The sequence below is a fragment of the Bufo gargarizans genome, chromosome 2 (assembly GCF_014858855.1).
Source record: "Bufo gargarizans isolate SCDJY-AF-19 chromosome 2, ASM1485885v1, whole genome shotgun sequence".
NCBI classification, from domain to species: Eukaryota; Metazoa; Chordata; class Amphibia; order Anura; family Bufonidae; genus Bufo; species Bufo gargarizans.
Window position 1 is genome coordinate 263105511 of NC_058081.1, and position 24673 is coordinate 263130183.

Below are 24673 nucleotides of genomic sequence, written 5' to 3' on the forward strand. Positions count from 1 at the left end.
GTTCCTGGGCTTTTCTCCTCTACACTTATTTAACTTTCTAACATGTACAGCCACCATTTTAGGAAAACTGATTTGTTACCACGAAGCGGGAGGAAATTCAGATTTGTCTCAAATCGAAGTTTTCCTAAACTTCGGACTGAATTCTGCTTCTAATGCTTCGCTTCACTCAACACTAATTATGAGCCAAACACAGGAGTAGAGAATAATGGATCTCCTGGCACCCCGACTGGGCACCTCTGTTGATGTTTGCTCCTAGTGCTTCCTGAGGGATCTAAGCACTCCACTTGACATGGTAAGCACTGCCGACCCCACGAACTGCCACAGCTTGGTTGGGATCTCGCCGTCTTCCACCCAGCCTTGGCCCAAAACCAGGATACAGCTTCCAGTGGGTAGAACCGTGTTATAATCCCAGGGGAGTATAATACTGATAGCAATCCCCAGAGTAAATATAGCTGTTCCCCCACACATGAGATGAGACTCTATGTTGAGGGTAAAAGAGGAACTCCCTTTATTGAAGATCAACTCAGTATATATACAGTTCAAGAAGTCTAACAACATAAATCAATCAACCATGGACAGCATGCAAACACAAACCCCCCCCCCCCCCCCCCCGGTATCCTAATGAATTAATAAGGAAAGAGAAGACACATGTGATGGGATTATCTCCTGAGTGTATCATAGGGTGATCTACTCATCTTCACTGGAGTCAGCTACTCCTAGTGTCAGCTATCTTAATCCCATCACTAACACAATCAGTGGGAGTCTCAGTGCAGAGTTAACCCTTTTTGTGTTGCTGGATTCACACCATGCACCTTTAGTGGGCAATAGTAAATATGTGGCATATAAACTCCACACATAAATCAGGGTTCATAGTTCCTTGTAACCCCAAAAGGGCTGACGGGATCTCTATAGTTCTGGGTCCATAGTCCATAAGAAGGAGGCTAGCCCTCAGGTTTCTCCAGCAGCCCCAGTAATGGTTCAGTCCGTCACATAGAGCCCACACAGAGATAAGGTATCATGAAATGTTTGCTTCTGTTCTGTGTTTCTGACCTGCCCCTGTTTTGGACTCACAATCACTGATGGAAATCACTGATCAAAACACTGACTGAGTGAAACCAAACTAAATGTACATTTTTATTTGTTAAACTGCTAGGACAGGAAGCATGATAGCTAGATAGATAAATAGATAGATAGATAGATAATGAGATAGATAGATAGATAGATAGATAGATAGATAAACCTATTAAATAGATAGATAAATAGATAGATAGATAGATAGATAGATAGATAGATAGATAGATAGATAGATAGATAGATCATGAGATAGATAGATAGATAAACCTATTTTTTGTTTTTTATTTATCTTTCAATTTAATGCAGAAAATTATGTTTTGGGATCTTACTGATGGTGAATAACAACATACATTTTTATTTCAAATAATGAAACAAATTATTCTTGTTTTCCAGCACAAATCACTTTTAATATTGTTTTCATGGTCATTGACCTGAATTAGGCTAGGTATGCAGTGCAGGAAATGAGTCATGGCTATCTCCGAGCACAGTTGCATCTGTTATTTCAATTTATTTGTTAAGGTAATGTTACTTACATATTTAGTATGTCTGGAGGACAAATGCAAAGACTGAAGCATATATTCTCTGTTCTCTTCTTCAGGTGGATAGTACCTAATGAATATGATTTGGAGAGAACTGCCTCACACTGAATCGCAGAGAGACTCTTCTGATGTAATAATTCACCTGCATGATGTTCTGAATGTGGAGAATGTCCAAAATTGATGTTTTGATTCAAAATTTCTCGCTGCTACAGAAACTGCTCATTTATCCGGTGAACCATCTTATATTATCACTTAGTGGGCACTGATGGTAACATCGAGTAGATGCAAATTAAAAGGGTCTACATTTTTGCATAAGAAATCACAGCATTGGCTTTCGGATTGTGAACATGTCTTCAACAAGATTGGCTTCGGAAAGAAAATCATCAAAGTCTGGCAGTCTTTCCACCATGTTTCTGGTCATAAGGCTGTATTGGATCTTAAGCCTGATACATACAGTTGGAAGTCAAGAATATGCCCACTCTATCCGAGTGGAAGGGGACATTATACTTGGTGGTCTTTTCCCAGTCCATTCAAGAGGAGAACGAGGGGTGCCTTGTGGGGAACTTAAAAAAGAAAAAGGAATTCACAGACTAGAGGCAATGATGTTTGCCATAGACCAGATAAACAAAGACCAGGACCTTCTTCCAAACATTACTTTAGGGATCCGGATCCTTGACACCTGCTCAAGGGATACTTATGCCTTGGAGCAATCTTTAACCTTTGTGCAAGCTTTAATAGAAAAAGATGCCACTGATGTCAGATGTGCAAATGGAGATTCACCTATTTTTACCAAGCCGGATAGAATAACTGCAGTGATTGGAGCTGCGGCAAGTTCTGTTTCCATTATGGTCGCTAATATATTAAGGCTCTTTAAGGTAAGCTATTTTGTTTAAAGCTGTGCCTATGAAGAACGCAATTTCCTTCAAGTAGAATAATTTATGCAGAGCATGCTTCTTTTTATGGTTTACATCGCCAAGCTCTGAAAGCAGCATGTGTTATTGGAGTACTGAAGTAAATGAAATGTTTGTCTGCCAAGAGCCTTTGCATTCTCACTTTCTTGTTTTAATGACCCATTTACCCCTGTTAGTGCTGGAATCATCTTTGTAGCAAGTGAATATAATCTAGTGACGCACAGTAATTTTGTACTTCTTGAAAAGATTTCTGCAACAAGATATGTTTTGGAGTTCCTCTTATAACCTCTTGCAAACAGGGAACACCATTAACAAAATACATGGATCAATAAAGCCAGTAAAGAAGATTGTGCTTATTGTGCCTAACAGAGGGATATGTAGATTAAATGACAATCCTTCAAAATGGAGGAATAAATCAGGCTGCCCCCCTAAACACTTCCTAATTTCTTTTTATACCAGTGATGTTATAATTGTCATAGAATTCAAATCCTTTCAGAATATCAATGCTAAAAGTTTATCGACTGAAATATCTGTATATATCTGAAATATATATGTATATTATTAAAGTGGATGTATTTCATGATGAATCAAGTAGAAAATATCAATAAACTTGAGTGCAATGTATTGAATGCATAAAGTAAGTACAAATATCACATTATTCCTACTCACGACCTTAGAAATATTGGGGGAGATTTATCAAAACTGGTGTAAAGGAGTTTCTTTGGAAAATGAAAGGTGGAATATGATTGGTTGCTATTCCAGTTTTCATTTACACCAGTTCTGATAAATATCCTCCTTTGTATTCATAACAGGTGGAGTGATGAATGTCTACCAGCTATATCATCTATAAATTTATGTATGATTTCCATTTTTCTATGTTAGATGTATTGTTCCATCTTATTTATAAGTAATGATTTTAAAGGGAACCTGCCAGCTGGTTAATCTCTTACAAAGGGCCCACAGTTCCTCTGCAATATGCTCATGGCGCTCCAGAAGTAACTTTTGTTCCCTTTTTCTAAGGCTACTTTCACACCTGCGTTTTTTTATTTTCCGGTATTGAGATTCAGCATAGGATCTCATTACCAGAGAAAAACCTCTTCTGTTTTGTCCCTTTTCATTGTCAATGAGGACAAAACTGAACGGAAGGGAATGGAGTACACCAGAATGCATTCCATTCCATTTGGTTGCATTCCCATGGGATGGTCAATGGTGCCGGATCCATTTTCTCAGACACAATAGAAAACGGCTCAAGCGCCTATTGATTTACAATGGTTTCAGTGCCGGATCAGTCCTGGCTATTTTAAAAATAATACAAAAAATATGTTGATAACGGATGCAACTGGTTGATTTATCAATAACGGAAGCATTTTTGCTGATCCCTGTCAGATCAGTTAAAAACAAATATGTGAAAGTAGCCTAACTGCATCAAAATCAACTTTAATCCTTGTACTGACTATATCCAAATTCTCTGTTTGAGGTCAAGGACTCCTCGAAGTCAAGCTTTCCCCACTGGACCTCTACCTCCACCCAGCTCAGGGAATGTCATCTTCTGGTCTTCTCAGCTCTTGTGCATGCTCTTTTCAGTTGCGTGTCCCTGAACATTGAAAAATCTGTCAAGATGCAGGGGGTAGGAGGCGGGTGAGGAAAGCTTGAATTTGATGAGGAAAGCACCTGCGGCATTCTTAACTTGAATGAGCTAATTTACAAGTAAAAAAAAAAGGAAGCAAAAGCCACTTCTGTAGAACCATGTGAATATTGTAGAGGTACAGTGGGCAGTTTGTATGAAATAAACCATTTGGCAGATTCCCTTTTAGGTCACCTATAAAATTACAGATTTTTAGCTATGAATTTGCAACTTTGGTGGCTGTGGTAAATTCTAGTATGGTTTATATGAGGGTACAGCTGTAAATGCTAGTGAAACACCACATTTTATTAAGAATTTGCTAAAGAGCAACTTCTAGATGTTGGTATTAATAAACATATTCCCATGGATTTAAACAAGCAGAACTTGGAATGGGGTCTCACTTAGTGTTCCCTCCAAACTGTATGGCCACATGGCTGTGCAGCTTCTATACAGTGCTTACCCAGCTCAGGGCTTCTGTGGGACACTCATTGCCACAAGTATATCTTGGGACTATTGTTCAGAAGTAGTATTGAGCAAATCAAAGCCAAACAAATTGACTTCCAGCTGAATTTCAGGAAAAATTCAATTTGCCACGAAGTAGAATTTCTTCATGCTTGCGAAGAGGCTATCATGGCCATCTTGATTGAAGATACAGTGTAAAATCTTGCTTGTGGTGATGTTTGCATCACCACACCAGCCCACTGGCCGGACGCAGTGATGTCATCATTCATGACGTCACCGTGCCTGGCCAGCATGATGATGTGATAACTATATCATGTCACTGTGCGAGATTTCTGTGGTGTCTTCAATTGAGATGGCCACAACGGCCTCTCACATGCAAATGGAAAAGGTGAGTATGTTTTTTACCTGATTATCCCCTGAAAGGCCTCAATTGTAGCATTAGATGCTGCGATCAGCGATGAACGTGGCTTCTTAGGGGATTCAATGAATGGGGCAAGGCGCTTTTGCCATTTCCCATCATTGTGCTCACTACATGCAAAGGAATGCACTTCATGACAAAGTAATTCGTCACAAATTAAATTTATTTTTGAAATTCGGCAAAGCAGCCGAATCAAATTTTCTGAAAATCACTCATCACTACTACGTTCTGTGAGGCTCAAAGCTGGTGATGCCTCCTTCCTCTGGCTGCACTGCTGCTGCTACAAGGAAGAGGAAGTTATGGCAGCAGCACGGCCAGAAGGAGGAGGCGGCAGCAGGATTGAGAGCTGCACATAGGACTGCAGGTACCATCTAGTATCACTGTACGCAAACAGTTATTATTGTGTGTGGTGTTATATAGATCTTGTAGTAGAGAGTTATCACTGTGTTATGAATGGAGTTACATAGGATTGCAGGTAACACTGCTACATAATGTAGTAGTTTTGACCTGCAATCCTATATAACTCCACAGTGATAACTATCTGAATACACATTAAAAAAAAATCTAAATTATCTGCACTCAGAGAGCTATCACTGGGCTGTATGTACTGTTACATAGCACTGTAGGTAACATCTACTACATTATGTGTACTCAAAATTATCACTGTGTTATCTGCAGTGTTACATAGGACTATAGGTAACATATACTATATTTTCTGTACTCCGAATTATCACTGCTTTATCTGTGGTGTTACACAGGACTGCAGGTGGCATCTTCTACAATATCTGTACTCAGAGAGTTATCTCTGTGTTATCTGTAGTGTTACATAGGACTGCAGGTGACATATTCTACAATATCTGCACTCAGAGAGTTATCACTGTGTTATCTGTAGTGTTACATAGGACTGCAGGTGAAATATTCTACAATATCTGCACTCAGAGAGTTATCACTGTGTTATCTGTAGTGTTTTATCAGACAGCGGATGACATCTAATACATTATCTGTGCTTAGGGTTACCACTGTGTTATCTGTGGTGTTACACAGGAGTGCAGATAACATCTACAGTACATGTTCTATACTCAGATTGTTTTTCACTGTATTATCTGTGTTGTTACATAGGATGGAAATTGACATCTACTACATTATCTGTACTCAGAGAGTTAACACTGTTATCTGTGGTGTTACATAGGACTGCAGGTGACATCTACTATATTATCTATAATCAGAGAGCGATCATTGTGTTATCTGTAGTGCTACATGGGACTGCAGGTGACATCTGCAAGATTATATGTCCTCAGAGAGTTATCACTGTGTTATCTGTGGTATTACATAGGACTGTATGTAAGATCTTTTATGGCATATCCACAGGAGTCCTATAGATGTAGGTCCCATTCTCCCATAGAAGTAAATGAAGAGAGACACATATGTGGAGCCACCTCTTCATATAGCCTTGTTCTCGCCTGACTGTGTTTATCAGACTTCTGGGAATACTATTGTAAATGACAGTTGTGTAGCACAGTATTGCAGGCTTACCCCATGATCTCTACATGGGATTAAACCCTTTTAAACAGATTGTCCACCTGTCACGATGTATCGCCCGACTACCTAACTGCATCGCTCAATGACTGCGAAGGCTTAGAGGGAACACTGATCCCACTCCACTATGTACAGAACATGGAACGTTTAATGATTATTATTTTACAAATATACTACTTCTGGTGATGTCACAGTGCATAGATAATACAGTGATGTCATAGTGCAGGGATAATGCTCACAGTGATGTCACAATGCAGGGATAAAGCTCAAAGTGATGTTACAGTGCAGGGATAATGCTCCCAGTGATATCATGATGGAGGGATAATGTATATAGGGATGACACTGTAAAGTATTCTTCCTGTACTGTGACATCACTGTGAGCATTATCCCTGTACTGTGACATCACTGTGAGCATTATTCCTATATTATATCACAGTATTATCCCTGTAATGTGACAGTGCTTTGAACATCATCCCTGTACTATATCAGTGAGAGCATTGTGATGCCAAAGATAAAATGAAGGTAGGGTCCTCAATGTATTATTATATTATAAAAACTTCGCAAATAAAACAATAACCTTGTGTTGCCTTGATGCTCAGGTTGTCATACTGTAGGACAGTCATAATGTTTACAGTGACATTACTGTATAGAAATTATACCCATAATAATGGCACAATAATAGAATAATGTGCACTGTCATTTCACAGTATAGGATTAATGCACACCATGATGTCACAATAGCGAGATAATGCACACAGTGATGCTCCGATGAAGAAATAATGTACATAGCGATGTCACAGTAAAGGGATAAGGTGCTACAGCACAAGAATTATACAGCCAGTGATATCACAATATAGTAATAACGCACACCATATTATTATCCCCCAGAGATAATGACATAGTCTACTGCGACCTCACCTCATGGAAGCTAATACATATATTGATGTCTCATGCACCCATGATGTCATATTACAGGGATAATACGGTAACGGGACAGCACAAACTGTTATCTGCTGTCACTCGTCAGTCGTAGTTGTCAAGTTTTGAAAAAAAGGGAAAAAAAAGTGGCAGGGGGAGCCTATATGAGAGGTACATAGCACACCATTTTATTTCCTAAACTTTTACCGAGCTCTATCAGAAGAGTGCCAGTCTTTTGTTTGATAGAATGGGTGATTGTGGCAGTCAAATGGGCAGAAGATGTTCGTAAAAGATTTTCTTGCTCTTCTGTGGTTCAAGGATCTCTCTCTCCCTTTTTTTGGAGACTCTCATACTGCCTGAGATAGAAGGCACTTATGGATCAGAGGGATGCTGCCACTGGAGATTTCTGCAATCTTTTCTAAATAGAAAGATCTCTAAAGAACGGCTGTCACCATTTTTGAACTATAATCACAGTTTTATAATATATTTCCTTTAGAGAATTCAATGATATCATACATCTTACCAGTGCATCGTAGGTAAGTGCTGATTTTGAGTGAGTCTATAGAATGGACCTTGTAGAATCACTGGGAGTGATCTGGACAGGGGTAAAGTCCCTGCTGACTACTTGTGAGCACCAAACATTCAAATAATGTAATTTATGCTGACAAAATAAGCATCACATAGTGTAAAATGTATTCCATTTCTCATTCTAAAATGATTGTTCTAAAACCATAGGAACACCTTGTAGTGAGGACATGATGATGGTTCTTTTGGTCTATGGCCAAGATGTACGTAAATAATCAAACACCCTTCTATGACAGATATCATGTGACATGCTGTCAAGTGTCAACCAATTCTTCAAAACCATAGCAGACATAAAGGAGTCCCCTGGAGGGCTGCCGTCTTTGCTTACAGAAGCAACTTTAAGACAACTACAGTATATTACACTTAAAATAATATACTTTTCAAGAAGTTCAGAGCAAAATATCTGATGCTACTGTCAGAGACCTGACAGCTTTTCTATTTAAAAAGCATAAAAGAGCTGTAAAGTTGTAAGAAATAAAGTGTCAAGATTTGTCATGTACAATATTCTGAACGTAAAGTAAACCATCTGTATATTAATATCTGTACAAGGGATACTTGCCTTAATGGAAAAAAAAAAAAGGTCTGTAATTAGTTAACTACCATATCTGCGTTGCTTTCACACAGTCAGTGTTTGATCAGTGATTTTCATTAATGGTTTTCATCAGTGATTGTGAGCCACAACCTGGATTGGAGCCTACACAGAGATGAGCTATAATGGAAAAATCTGCACCTGTTCTGTGTTTTTGATCCGCACCTGGTTTTGGCTCATAATCGCTGACAGAAATTACTAATCAAACACTGTTCAGTCACCTGATAGGGAGAGTTTGCTGTATTTTTCTTTATTTACCGTATTTTTAGCATTATAAGATGCACCTAATACACACCTATGTTTTAGAGGAGGAAAATCCCCCCAAAAATGTAATCAGATCTGCAAATGACTCCCCTAATCTTCATCAAACCTCAGATGAGATCCCCATACCAGACCTCAGATCAGACCCCCATGTCAGATTCCCATATCAGACCCCATATCAGACCCCCATATCAGACGTCAGATCAGACCCTTATATCAGACTTCAGATCAGACCCTTATATCAGACTTCAGATCAGACCCTTATATCAGACTTCAGATTAGAGTCTTGTATTATATGTCAGATTAGACCCCCATATCAGACCCCAATATCAGACCCCCATATTAGACCTCCATATCAGACTTCAGATCAGACCCCCAAATCAGATTTCCATATCAGACCCCCAAATCAGATTCCCATATCAGACTCCAATATCAGACCTCAGATCAGACCCCCATATCAGATTCCTATATCAGACCATCATCTCAGATCCGACCCCCATATCAGATTCCCATATCAGACCTGCTTATCAGAATCCTATATCAGACCCATATCAGACCTCAGATGAGATGAAAAATAGCTGAATAGACTTACCTCTCCAGATGGCACTTTGCACTTACTGCTCACTGGTCTTCTCTGGGTCCGCACGGCATTGTGACCTGACATTGCAAAGCATATGGTGATCACCTACATAGATAATGTAAATCATCAATAAAATCTCTTAGAGTCATAAAATATCCCCTATGTCTAAATTGTCAGTGACCTCACTGTTCCCATTAATAATTCCCATTTAGTACCAAGATGTGAGTTAAATTATTCCCATAAGTTAAGTCTGTATTTTTATGCAAAGGGAAATACCTTGTAGAAAACTGTGAATGATTGGCTTGGCCACAGAAGGGTCAGGAAAGACCCCGAAGATCATCCTTACAGAGATCCTATTAAAGATGAATTGGACTTTAAGCTCAGTCTTAGACAACATGAGATTACATTTTTCATGAATACAAAATAGGTTTTTTCATCTGTGAAAATGGGGCCCATATTCAAGCGCCATTCAATTTATATTTTAAAGGTCAAGGAAATTAACAGTATGACTTTACTGTACTTTTTGTAATTTGTTACGTGAAATGCGGAAATTTCATACAGCCCCTAGATAATATCATCTAAAATCTAATGATTTTATAATGCTGATGTTATATGCAGGAAGCATGAGGCTGCAGAAGCTCCCACTGAAAGGCAATTGATATATTTTGGCTCCTGTCAGACAGTCTAGTTACTTTGGAAATACTACAGGGTCGCTATCTCATTACTTTTGGAAACCTGCAATGTCCTTAGAGGCATGTTTTTGCCAGTCTGTCTGGCTTTGCTTGTGTTATAGAGGTCCTGCCTCATAATCTTTTGGAGTGTGAGGAAAACAGCTACAGACAGAACATTTCAGATAATCTTTCTTGCTGGCAGGAAAAATGCTTCTTGAAGAACTCCATAGTATCCAAACAGTTTTTCAGCAGCTAATCTGTTTCTTAAGAAAGAAGAATTATTACCACTTTTAGAGGGTAACTTTATGAGTGTAATAGTATAAAATAGGAAAATTGAGAATTCATACTAGATCTCTTGGAAAGGTGGGCAAACTTTTGGTGCAATTTAGCATATTTTAAGTCATTTAATTTTAAATGAATACATATTTTAATGTTATTTTTCCAGTTCTATAGAAAGCTTTATGGGAAAATAATAATTAAAAAAAATGCCATAACTAGAACATACTACATACTGTAGAAAAACTTTCACTGACACCACTAACATACAGTTAATGTTTGGTCACAGATTTTTTTTACAAAATAAATGCAGGAAATATAATACTAATACTTAATACTACATGTGAATCCACCCTACAATGGATTTTCCCACCACAAACTTTGTTGACCTCCCTCCCCCTATCAATCCTGAAAACAAGGCTGTTCGGTCCCCATTCCCAGCAGGGAGAGCTGTCCACACATAGGCTGTTAAAGGCACAATAAATAGACTATACAGTGTTATTATGCCACATATATAGTGGGAAAACCCTTATGTTCCCACTATACAATTAAATTATGCTATACTTTGCTGTGAGCGTTGGATGCACAGAATATGAATTTGAGGTAAAAATAATAAAATTCCCCGTCTAGAGGTTGTGATAATAACAAGCTGCAAGGCTGTAAATGGTTCTCTTTAAATTCATTGTGTGATATCCTTGAGGGAAAATACATCATTTTACTAAGAGAAGCTAAAACTAAAAACCCAGAAAAACACAATTTATCAAGCAACGCCTTTCAAAATAAGCATTCCAATGGGATTTTCTTCCTGCGACAGAATTTCTCATGAGGAAGGACATAGAGCAAGCAGCGCAGTTTGTAATATTTTTACACTTATGGTATATCAGAAACAAATACAGGATTGGATATGTTAAAGGGAACCTGTCACTATGAAAATGCAATGTAATCTGTAGGCAGCATATTATAGAGCAGGATGAGCTGAGTGGATTGATATATAGCTTTGTGGGAAAAGATTTAAAAAAATGTGTAATTTATTCATTTAAATCTATGCTCGATCTGGGCATTGAAGGAAATGGTCCTATCAGTGACTGACAGCTATCTCTGTATACACAGTCATAGAGGGAAGGCTGTCAATCATTGATAGGACCGCCTCCTTGACTTCAAAGCCCAGAATGAGCATAGATTTAAATGCATAAATTATATGTTATATTTAATCTTTTTCCACAAAACTATAATTTGATCTGCTAAGCCCTTCCTGCTTTATAACATGCAGTTTCAACATGACAGGTTCCCTTTAAGGTGTCCCAATCATATCAGTGGGTGACATACAGATGCCAAAATGAGTCATTTCCATGCACTGTATGCAAAATTCATTTTGTTCTGGGTCATAAAGTTTTTTTTTTTAAACATAATAATGGACCCACCAAATAATGGACCTAAACAAAATGCATATGTTTTACACACATGTGTTATGGCTCTGGGCAGGAGTTCTGCATTTAGGACCAAGGATGGGATTATATTCTGTCTTAGAATGTTAGACAAGCATCTTGCTCATATAAAACTGGCCTTATTAACCCCTTCACGCAACATCACGTACATGTACGTGGGGGAATGTGGTGCCTCACCGCATCCCCACGTGCATGTACGTGATCGGCTTTCACTGTCAGCGCAGGGACCGAAGCGCTGAAGGTTCAGTGAAGCCGGCATGCTGGGGTTGCTAGGAAACCAGAGAAGCCGGAAGGAGCTGTATTGGACCCCTGACCCGCCCACAATCGCTGTGATTGGTCCAGTACTGCAGAGGGACCAATCGCAGCGCATCGGGGCAGGTAAGGGGGGGTTAGGGAGGGACTGTGTGCCTCTCCTTCTCTGATCGTCCCCATTCCTGTCAGGGAAGCGATCAGAGAAGGAGATAGTGTGACAATCTGCTGTACCTTCCCGACCTATGATGAGTATACTAGTCATGAAGCACTGCTACTTAGCGCTCCATGACTAGTATACTCGTCATGGCATTCAACTGTCACCATGTCTGCAGACATGGTGACAGCGCTGAGTGCCGGCTGTTACACACAGCCAGGCACCTTGGGTCAATGCCGAGGGGGGTCCTGTGACCCCCCCGTATCGGCGATCGCTGCAAACCGCAGGTCAATTCAGACCTGCGGTTTGCAGCGCTTTATGTAGTTTCTGATCCGGGACCGCAGGGATCAGAAACCTAAAAATTGCCAAAGATCTAATTTGTTTAACCCCCCCTGCACCCCTGAATTCATTTATGTGGCAGGGGTGCAGGGGGGCGGTTTGTGGGCGGTGCAGGGTGGTGCGGCAGTTGCGGGAGGCGGGCGGTGCGGCAGGCGGGATCGCGATCCCCCGCCCGCCTCCCATTATAATAATCGTTGGTGTACAGTGGGTATACCAGGGTGTCAGCACGATGCTGACACCCTGATGTAAACGTCTGACATCGGTGATGCGATGTCAGCCGTTTAACTCTTTCCATACCGCGGTCCGTACGGACCGCGGTATGGAAAAGGTTAACAGCTCAGGGAGCTCCCTCCCTCTCCCATCGGAGGGCTGCTGTACCTCTGCAGCCCCCCGATGGAGAGGGAGAGAGCCCCCAGACAGCCCCCCCAGAGCCCCGTACTTACCCTTCCCCGTCTGCGCAGTTCTGACCATAACTGAGCAGACGGGGAAGGTTCCTTCTCAGGCGTCCTGCTGTCCATGGTGCTGAACAGATCTGTGCTGAAAGCATAGATCTGTTCAGTGTAAGTAAAATATAGTACAGTGCAATGTATATTGTACTGTACTGTATTATACAGACATCAGACCCACTGGATCTTCAAGAACCAAGTGGGTCTGGGTAAAAAAAAAAGTGAAAAAAGTGAAAAAAAAAGTAAAAATCAAAAAACACATTTATCACTGATTAAACATGAGAAAAATAAAATTCCCTACACATGTTTGGTATCGCCGCGTCTGAAACGACCTGATCTATAAAACGGTCATGTTACTTTTCCCAAACAGTGAACGCCATAAAAATAAAAAATAAAAAACTATGATGAAATAGAAATTTTGCCCACCTTACTCCCCAAAAAAGGTAATAAAAGTGATCAAAAAAGTCGCATGTACGCCAAAATTGTAACAATCAAACCATCATCTCATCCCGCAAAAAATGAGACCCTACTTAAGATAATCGCCCAAAAACTGAAAAAACTATGGCTCTTAGACTATGGAAACACTAAAACATCATTTTTTTGTTTCAAAAATGAAATCATTGTGTAAAACTTATATAAATAAAAAAAAAAATTATACATATTAGGTATTGCCGCGTCCATATCGACCGGCTCTATAAAAATATCACATGACCTAACCCCTCAGATGACCACCGTAAAAAAATAAAAATAAAAACGGTGTAGAAAAAGCAATTTTTTGTCATCTTACGTCACAAAAAGTGTAATAGCAAGCGATCAAAAAGTCATATGCACCCCAACATAGTGCCAATCAAACCGTCATCTCATCTCGCAAAAGATGAGACCCTACTTAAGATAATCGCCCCAAAACTGTAAAAACTATGGCTCTTAGACTATGGAGAAACTAAAACATTTTTTTTGTTTTAAAAATGAAATCATTGTGTAAAACTTACATAAATAAAAAAAATTGTATACATATTAGGTATCGCCGCATCCGTGACAACCTGCTCTATAAAATTACCACATGATCTAACCTGTCTGATGAATGTTGTAAATAATAATAAAAAAAAAAGATGCCAAAAAAGCTATTTCTTGTTACCTTGCTGCACAAAAAGTGTAATATAGAGCAACCAAAAATCATATGTACCCTAAACTAGTACCAACAAAACTGACAGCCTATCGCATAGTTTTTAAAATGCGGTCACTTTTTTGGAGTTTCTACTCTAGGGGTGCATCAGGGGGGCTTCAAATGGGACATGGTGTCAAAAAACCAGTCCAGCAAAATCTGCCTTCCAAAAACCATATGGCGCACCTTTCACTCTACGCCCCGCTGTGTGGCCATACAGTAGGTTACGACCACATATGGGGTGTTTCTGTAAACAGCAGAGTCAGGGCAATAAAGATACAGTCTTGTTTGGCTGTTAACCCTTGCTTTGTTAGTGGAAACAATTTATTAAAATGGAAAATTAGGCAAAAAAATGAAATTCTCAAATTTCATCCCCATTTGCCAATAACTCTTGTGCAACACCTAAAGGGTTAACAAAGTTTGTAAAATCAGTTTTGAATACCTTGAGGGGTGTACTTTCTTAGATGGGGTCCTTTTAGGGAGTTTCTACTCTAGGGGCGCATCAGGGGGCTTCAAATGGCACATGGTGTAAATAAACCAGTCCAGCAAAACCTGCCTTCCAAAAACCATACGGCGCACCTTTCACTCTACGCCCCGCTGTGTGGCCGTACAGTAGTTTACGGCCACATATGGGGTGTTTCTGTAAACGGCAGAGTCAGGGCAATAAAGATACAGTCTTGTTTGGCTGTTAACCCTTGCTTTGTTAGTGGAAAAAATTGGTTAAAATGGAAAATTAGGCAAAAAAATGAAATTCTCAAATTTCATCCCCATTTGCCAATAACTCTTGTGCAACACCTAAAGGGTTAACAAAGTTTGTAAAATCAGTTTTGAATACCTTGAGGGGTGTAGTTTATAGAATATGGTCATTTTTGGGTGGTTTCTATTATGTAAGCCTCACGAAGTGACTTCAGACCTGTAGTGGTCCCTAAAAATTGGATTTCTGAAAAATTTCAAGATTTGCTTCTAAACTTCTAAGCCTTGTAACATCCCCCAAAAATTAAATATCATTCCCAAAATAATTCAAACATGAAGTACACATATGGGGAATGTAAAGTCATCACAATTTTTGGGGGTATTACTATGTATTACAGAAGTAGAGAAACTGAAACTTTTAAATTTGCAAATTTTTCCAAATTTTGGGTAAAATTTGGTATTTTTTTATGCAAAAAAATTAATTTTGGGACTTAGTTTTTCCAGTGTCATGAAGTACAATATGTGACGAAAATACAATCTCAGAACGGCCTGGATAAGTCAAAGCGTTTTAAAGTTATCAGCACTTAAAGTGACACTGGTCAGATTTGCAAAAAATGACCTGGTCCTTAAGGTGAAATAAGGCTGTGTCTTGAAGGGGTTAAGGAAATTTAGTTTAATCAGTCATTCCAGAAATTGTGAAAATCTGTAAATAGCCATTTAGGGTAACAGTGGAGAATTGGAATACTGCAGCTCAAGAAGGAAAGAAAATGGTCAGAATGAAGTCTGACAGCTCCAGTTGAAAAAAAAAAAACAACATAACTTTTTATAGGTATACGTTAAAGACCTTCAGTAATTCGGACAACCAGTAAAAATTATATTTCAGATACCACATTAAAGCATGTCGGGTCAATGGGCAACAGTGGTCCCATAGTGCCGGCCAGCATCAATGTTGTAGCGAGGAAATGTGGTGTTCTGCTGCAACAGTTGCTATCCAAAAATGTCCATGCTGAAGTTTAGAAAAGAAAGAATTATTGCTGGGGAGAGCTTCGATAAGGGTCTGCATATGCTTCATGAAAGAGAAATTGACTCATTGGATTTGTTGTTTAGACACTGTATGACAGTATTAGTTGTACGCCTTATGTTAGTATTTAAACTCTGCACAATGGTATTATTTGGACTTCATGTATTATTATATTATTGGTATGTACAATATAATGCTCTAAACAATTATACAGGCTGTTGCTTGATTCAAATTATGAAAAATACCATAAATTACTGATATAAAGACTAATAAAATTTCAACTTTGTTAGCTTTTTCATTGTAGTAATGAAAATTCAGATTAACAAATATGTGAAAAAATCAAACAAGGCAATAGTAGAAAAAATACATACTGTAGTGCTGTGTGGACATCTTTTCTAATGAATATCTATCTTGAATTTTTTTCTTCTAATTTTTATTGTAATGGAAATTGTGTTTGAGAGTTGTTCAGATAAGTATATTAGACTATAGCTGGCCATACAAATTAGATAAAGGCCAAACCCGCCACTCTCTGTGGGACCAGTGCACCATCTAATTTGTATGAGGACCTCCTGATTTCCCTTGACACTAGCTGTTGGGTCGAGAAGGACAGGGTAGTTGGATTTCATCATTCGTAATACATTTGTTCTCAGGGAGTTGAGCTGCCACCTGTTATGAGCAACAGGTATCTTTCTGTTTCTTCATGTTCACCTTTCTGTACAATTGCCTTGCATTTGAATATGGGTTTGGTTATCACCTAGGTTTGTCTGGTTGATTATGGTCTTGTATACAACCAATGGTTTTGCACCCTCAGAGGTGTCTAGCAATAGATTACTTCCCTCTCTTCATTCATAATACATTTAGGCTAAGCCAAGTGTGCATGTGCATTAAGTTGTTAATTGAAACTGCTTTTGGCTTAGGTCGCTTTCACACAGTCAGTGTTTGATTAATGATTTCCATCAATGATTGTGTGCCAAAGTGGAGGCAACACAGAGATAACATATCATGGAAAGATCTGCACAGTTCTGTGTTTTTTACCCACACCTGGTTTTGGCTCATCACAATTACTGATCAGACTCTGATCAAAAACTGTCTGTGTAAAAGCAGCCTTAACCATGTGTTCAGCCAACAGCTGTCTATTGCGAATGGCCTAACTATGCATTAACTTTTGGCAATGCAACAACATAAAGTAGCACATCTATAAGAGTAAAGGTTATGTGTCTATAACAATTTTTACCTTGTTGTATCAGTTATGAAACTAGGAGAGAAAAAACTGTTTATTTCCAAAAATATATTTATTTAAAAAATAAACCTAATATAACGTGATATTTTAATGCTGTCTTATCCAATATTTAAAAGTAATATTTAACAAGTGTTTACATTTATCTTCAAATTTGTCTGTAAAAAAAAAAGTTTTCTGGTTTACAAACTGGAACTAGTTTTTACGACTTATGAGGTCATGACAGATTGTGGTACATCTGTGATCCGTGGAATAGAAAGAAAAAGCTGGGTTCATGAATGATTCTCGTCAGGAGTAATTTCCCTCAGTTATCAGCAATTTGTTGCAGGACTGTGTATTAGGTTAACATTGCTCTATTGAAACCTTTTCATCCTCTCCATTCTGAGCACAAGTATCAGATACTGTACTGCGGAAGATTTGTGAGACTTATACCATGACTTGAGGGGCTATCTTGGGATTATTGTGTGTTGCAAGAAACCAAGAAAGAAAGAAAAAGCCTACAACTTTCAATAAGCTCTAGAGAAATTACTTAGCTTGTTCAGGCATGCCAAGGTGTACAAAAAAGAAATGAGATTAATATGCTCTAGCTGGTTGGCTGTCTTTATTCTCTTTTGTCTCATCTTAAATCTTCCATTTCCCAGTAAAACTCCATTACGAAACATAATTTTTTTTTAATAGTTTCCTATTTATGACACTATATGTTGCTCAATACATAATGTATCACAAGCAACCTGATCAGGTTTTAATAGCCACAACCGAAATTTTTCTACTCCTTTTATATACATATTTGTATTAGCTACCATACTGGCTATGACTTGATGGAAAAGCAAAACCTTAAACCGGGCTTCAATTACTTGAAAAGAAAGAACCAGAGATACCTTATAAATGAGGCTATGATTTGTCTCAAATACCAGCAATTAGTCTTCTGAAACCATGACAGCCAACGCCTGATTTCCATTATGCAATGCAACAGCAAAGAACGTTCCACTGCAGTCTTGATCAATATGGGGCCACATGATGTCTCCTGTGGGAAAAATCTCCTATTTACCCAAGAAATTGATGTAGCACAGTTTCCTGCAAAAGAAGGAGACATCTCCTTTAGATCTAATTATGGACCATAGCTAAGTAGTTTTTTTGCTTAGAGAAAAATTCTATATTTGAAGAAATATATTTATTATTTATTTAAAAAAATTATTAGGGTTTGAAAAGAAGCCACAAATAAACCTGTACAATCATCTGATGATACATAACAATCTCATTATGATTTTATGTAGCCATATGGGCCTGTGTTCTTGTGTTCATTAGTGAATATACACATCATAAATTAGGAACAAAAAAAAGACTAATTATGTTGATTGGAGTATCATTGTGCATAATTATATTGAATCATTTGTCTTGTTTGTTAATGATTAAGATTAGTTTTTGCATTTTGCCCATTATTTTCTTTTGTTTTCCTTTAGTTTTCTTTTGTTTTGCGGAGATCAAAATATTTTTAAAATGTTTGAAAATTAACAATGTAGTTTTGCAGCCATGTCAACTTAAAGGGGTTATCTGGGAATTAATAAAATAAAATGAATAAAAATACTTGAATATTAATGTATTATAAATGCATTCCCAAATACCTTTTATTAGTTATAATGGCTCATTTTGCCTAGGGAGCAATCATCAGGGGAAATAAAATGGCTGCCGTCCTATTAGGACATACAAAACCTGTCCTAATCACACAGCAGAACAAGTTACTTTGCAAAACTGAGCTAAAGAGCTGCCTCGTCTTCCTCTCTGCTCTACTTGTCAGTGATTATGATTCTGAATACAATGTAATATGATATTCAGCTGAATCTCTGTAGTAATGGAGTTAATGAGGAGACAGCTGAAGTACAGAGAGGAGGGAGGGAGGGTGGCTAATGATCAGCAGCACATTATTACAGCCTGTCCTTTCTGTCCTCTCTTTACTTCAGCTGTCTCCATTCCTACAGAGATTCAGCTGAAGATCATATTAAATTATATTCAGGATGATAATCCCTGACAGGTAGAGTAGAAAGGAGGATGTGGCAGCGCTTTAGCTCAGTGTTCTGACCTTTCTCTATTTTATAATTAAGACAGGTTTTGTGTTTACTAACAGGATGGCGGCCATTTTATTTCTCCTGATGATTGCTAAGACAAAATGAGCCATTATTACTAACTAAAGGTATTTGGAAATATATTTATAATAAAGTAATATTTAACTATTTTACTAATTTTAATAATTCCCAGAGAACCGATTTAAAGCGTCACTGTACTTTCAAAAAACCTTTCATATGTCATAGTCAAATATCAATGTTTTTGATTTGTTGGGGATCTAAGACCCCCATGGATTGCTAGAATAAGCCATCATCACTGAAGATAAGCTCAATGGAAATTCTATGAGCCCTTCTCAAGTCCATCTCCTGCAGCTAGGAGAGAGAGTGCTTCGTGTGAGCGCTTCTATCTCCTCATTTTATTGATCTGTGGGGTTCTCAGAACTTGGACTACTCTAACTCAAAAGCTTTGATATGTGGCTATGACATACAGTATTAAACGTTCAGTGAAACTTTAAAGATTACATTTACTGTGAACATTTATGGGCTCTAAAAAAAGCAAAAAACAAAAAGCAACTACAACAAAAATTCAACTTCAAAACTGCCTGTTTCTGTGTATGGTGGATTTCATTCAAAGAAGCAGTTCTAGGGCATATACCTCAAACTACTGTATTTTTTATAGAAAATTGCATGCAGGCTTTTTACATGCAGGTTTTCCCCCCATGGTAATCCTCTGAGAAAAAACATTGCAAAAATGTCACTACAAAAAAGTTTTTTTTATTTTACATTTGACTGGAAAATTTGATGTCAATTATTGTATAGTGTTGCTAATAGATGTCTATACAGATGTACAGTGCCTTGCAAAAGTATTCACCCCCTTGACTTTTTTCGTATTTTGGTACCTCACGACCTGGTAGTAACATGGATTGTTTGAGGATTTGCATCATTTAATTTACAGAACATGCCCACACAACTTTGAAGATTTATTTTTTTTAATTTTTTTTATTGTGGAGCAAACAACAAATCGCAGAAAAAGTCAATGTGCATAACTATTCAATACTTTGTAGAGCCACCTTTTGCGGCAATCACAGCTCCAAGTCGCTTTGGATAAGCCTCTATGAGCAGTTGCCACACCTTACCACTGGGATTTATGCCCATTCCTCCTTGCAAAACTGCTCCAGCTCCTTCAAGTTGGATGGTTTGTGCTTGTGAACAGCAAACTTTAAGTGTGACCACAGATTTTCTATTGGATTGAGATCTGGGCTTTCACTAGGCCATTCCAACACATTTAACATGTTTCCCCTTAAACCACTCAAGTGTTGCTTTAGCAGTGTGTATGGGGTCAGTGTCCTGCTGGAAGGTGAACCTCCGTCCTAGCCTCAAATAATGCACAGAGTGGTACAGGTTTTGCTCAAGAATATCCTTGTATTTAGCACCATCTATCTGTCCCTCAACTCTCACCCGTTTCCTAGTCCAGGCTGCTGAAAAACATCCCCACAGTATGATGCTGCCACCACCATGTTTCACTGTGGGGATGGTGTTATTTGGGTGATGTGATGTGTTGGGTTTGCGCCAGACATAGTGTTTTCTTTGATGGCCGAAAAGTAAAATTTTAGTCTCATCAGACCAGAGCACCTTCATCCATACACAACGTGCCTTTTTGTTTTTAGCCGAAAGTAATTGCTTTTTTCTGGTCACTCTGCCATAAAGCCAAACTCTATAGAGCGTACGACTTATTGTCGTCTTATGTACAGATACTCCGGTCTCTGCTGTGGAACTCTGCAGGTCCTCCAGGGTTACCTTAAGTCTCTGTGCTGCCTCTCAGATTGATGCCCTCCTTGCCCAGTCCATTAATTTTGGTGGGCAGCCGTCTCTTGGCAGGTTTGCTGTTGTGCCATGTTCTTTCCATTTGGTTATGATAGATTTGATGGTGCACCTGGAGAGCATCAAAGATTTGGATATTTTTTTATAACCTAACCCTTACTTTTACTTCTCAACAGCATTGTCCCTTACTTGTTTGGAGAGTTGCTTGGTCTTCTTGGCAGTTTTTGGTTAGTGATGCCTCTTGCTTAGGTGTTGCAGCCTCTGGGGCCTTTCAAAAGAGGTGTGTATATATAATGACAGATCATGTGACACTTAGATTGCACACAGGTGGACATCATTTCACTGATTATGTGACTTCTGAAGGTAATTGGTTGCCCCAGAGCTTTTTGGGGGCTTCCTAACAAAGGGGGTGAATACATACGCACATGACAATTTTCTGTTTTCTATTTCTAAACAATAGTTTTATTTATATATTTTTCTCATTTAACTTCACCAACTTAGACTATTGTGTTCTGAACCATCACATAAAATTCTGCTTTATAAATTGCAAGCATTGGCTATATCATAATGTATATACAGTACAGACCAAAAGTTTGGACACACCTTCTCATTCAAAGAGTTTTCTTTTTTTTTTATGACTATGAAAATTGTAGATTCACACTGAAGGCATCAAAACTATGAATTAACACATGTGGAATTATATACATAACAAAAAAGTGTGAAGCAACTGAAAATATGTCATATTCTAGGTTCTTCAAAGTAGCCACCTTTTGCTTTGATTACTGCTTTGCACACTCTTGGCATTCTCTTGATGAGCTTCAAGAGGTAGTCACCTGACATGGTTTTCACTTCATAGGTGTGCCCTGTCAGGTTTAATAAGTGAGATTTCTTGCCTTATAAATGGGGTTGGGACATCAGTTGCATTGTGGAGAAGTCAGGTGGATACACAGCTGATAGTCCTACTGAATAGACTGTTAGAATTTGTATTATGGCAAGAAAAAGGGAGCTAAGTAAAGAAAAACGAGTGGCCATCATTACTTTAAGAAATGAAGGTCAGCCAGTCCGAAAAATTGGGAAAACTTTGAAAGTGTCCACAAGTGCAGTCACAAAAACCATCAAGTGCTACAAAGAAACTGGCTCACATGCGGACCGCCCCAGGAAAGGAAGACCAAGAGTCACCTCTGCTGCGGAGGATAAGTTCATCCGAGTCACCAGCCTCAGAAATCGCAGGTTAACAGCAGCTCAGATTAGAGACCAGGTCAATGCCACACAGAGTTCTAGCAGCAGACACATCTCTAGAACAACCGTTAAGAGGAGACTGTGTGAATCAGGCCTTCATGGTAGAATATCTGCTAAGCAACAAGCAGAAGAGACTTGTTTGGGCTAAAGAACACAAGGAATTTACATTAGACCAGTGGAAATCTGTGCTTTGGTCTGATGAGTTCAAATTTGAGATCTTTGGTTCCAACCACCGTGTCTTTGTGCGACACAGAAAAGGTGAACGGATGGACTCTACATGCCTGGTTCCCACCGTGAAGCATGGAGGAGGAGGTGTGATGGTGTGGGGGTGCTTTGCTGGTGACACTGTTGGGGATTTATTCAAAATTGAAGGCATACTGAACCAGCATGGCTACCACAGCATCTTGCAACGGCATGCTATTCCATCCGGTTTGCGTTTAGTTGGACCATCATTTATTTTTCAACAGGACAATGACCCCAAACACACCTCCAGGCTGTGTAAGGGCTATTTGACCATGAAGGAGAGTGATGGGGTGCTGCGCCAGATGACCTGGCCTCCACCGTCACCGGATCTGAACCCAATCAAGATGGTTTGGGGTGAGCTGGACCGCAGAGTGAAGGCAAAAGGGCCAACAAGTGCTAAGCATCTCTGGAAACTCCTTCAAGACTGTTGGAAGACCATTTCAGGTGACTACCTCTTGAAGCTCATCAAGAGAATGCCAAGAGTGTGCAAAGCAGTAATCAAAGCAAAAGGTGGCTACTTTGAAGAACCTAGAATATGACATATTTTCAGTTGTTTCACACTTTTTTGTTATGTATATAATTCCACATGTGTTAATTCATAGTTTTGATGCCTTCAGTGTGAATCTACAATTTTCATAGTCATGAAAATAAAGAAAACTCTTTGAATGAGAAGGTGTGTCCAAACTTTTGGTCTGTACTGCAGGTTCATCATTTTACATTATTGCTTATTTGACTATGTCACAGGTATCTGTAATATTGCATACACAGTGAGGGAGATGAATCTAATGTTCGTGAAATTAAACGTAGATCATCAAACAGTTCGATGTTGCCCTAAGTTCATTTAGTAGAACTATGAGGGGCCATTTTATGCTTAGGAAGGAGGGCCTGGTTCTCACTGAAGTGACCAAAGGGGTGTACTGGGGATTTTAAGACAGTGCTCCATGGTTAAAAGCATATAAATTAGCTCATGTATGCCAAGCCAAAGGGGAAGAATGACCCATATGAAGACAGTTGTTTCAATGTTCTTTCCCATCACCAGTACAGACTAGGGTACTGGTTGCCTCATCCAGATGACTATAATGTGGAAGCATTTTTTGCATCAGTTTTACAGTAGCAAATCTGGGCCTTACTGTGGGTGTTATGACCCAAATTATCAATATTGCAAGAATAGAAGATGCTGTAAATTCAAGTCATTAGACCAGTACTCAGGCTGTAAATTAAAGCTGCAATGAAACGAAAATTGGTCCACGGTATCACTGTTTGAGGTGTTAAACACAGCTCACTGAAGGTACTAGTTCCCATAATAGCCCCTGCAGATGTATGGAGATTTATTTTCTGGCAGTGCTCCATGGGGAGAAAAAGTATGCTGACTAGCTCATTTCTATTAAATCAGAGAACAATGCATCAGTGGACAGTTTTGGGGGGTTTTGACCCTCATCAACACATAGCAGGATACTGGCTGTCTGCATGAGATGCCTTTGATGAAGGGCTTGGGTAGGTATACACCTTCTAATTGACGGGACCCAGCACTGTGTGGAGACTGGAGACTTATTTACAGAAGATGTAATGCTCCATGGGAAAATGTATGCAAATTAGCATGTCAGCCAAACTGGAGTTTCCTACAACAGAAAGCACCACTTATCTGAGTACAATTCCAGGGTTCTTGCTCCTTCTCTATACAAGGCAGGGTACTGTTTGGCTGGATGAAATGCCCCTTTACACTGCCTGAACATCAGGCAGATTATCACTAGCAAACTTTTGTATGAACTCTTGTTAGTGATAATCTGCCTGTGTAAAGGTGCCACGATTACCTGATAAATGAGTGAAATACTTGTTCATCGGGCAATAGGATCATCCATGCGGTCACCTAAATCATTGTTTGCCAGGGGTAGATCATACTGCCTAATCGCACTCTGCTGCCGGCAAACAATGATTCTGTATGGGGATGAGGGGTGGCATTATTGATCGATCCTCCCCATACTGTAGATGAAATCTCTGCATGCAAATGCAGTGGTCTCCTCCACTGACGAGCAGGAGATTGTAACGAAGGAACACTTCCTTCCCAACAAAGGTCTGCTCTATTGAGCAGTGTAAAGGGGCCATTAGACAGAGCAGTC

At 39.0% G+C, this 24673-nt stretch overlaps 1 protein-coding gene across 1 annotated transcript in view; it reads left to right on the plus strand.

Annotated features, from left to right (window-relative positions):
* Window positions 1-2020: 2020 nt before the first annotated feature.
* The window catches only part of GRM8 (glutamate metabotropic receptor 8), a 1458522-nt gene continuing 1435869 nt past the window's right edge, over window positions 2021-24673 (plus strand). The window contains exon 1 of the mRNA XM_044280260.1: window positions 2021-2488. Coding sequence (XP_044136195.1) covers window positions 2021-2488 — 468 coding nt within the window. The remainder of the gene's footprint in view (window positions 2489-24673) is intronic.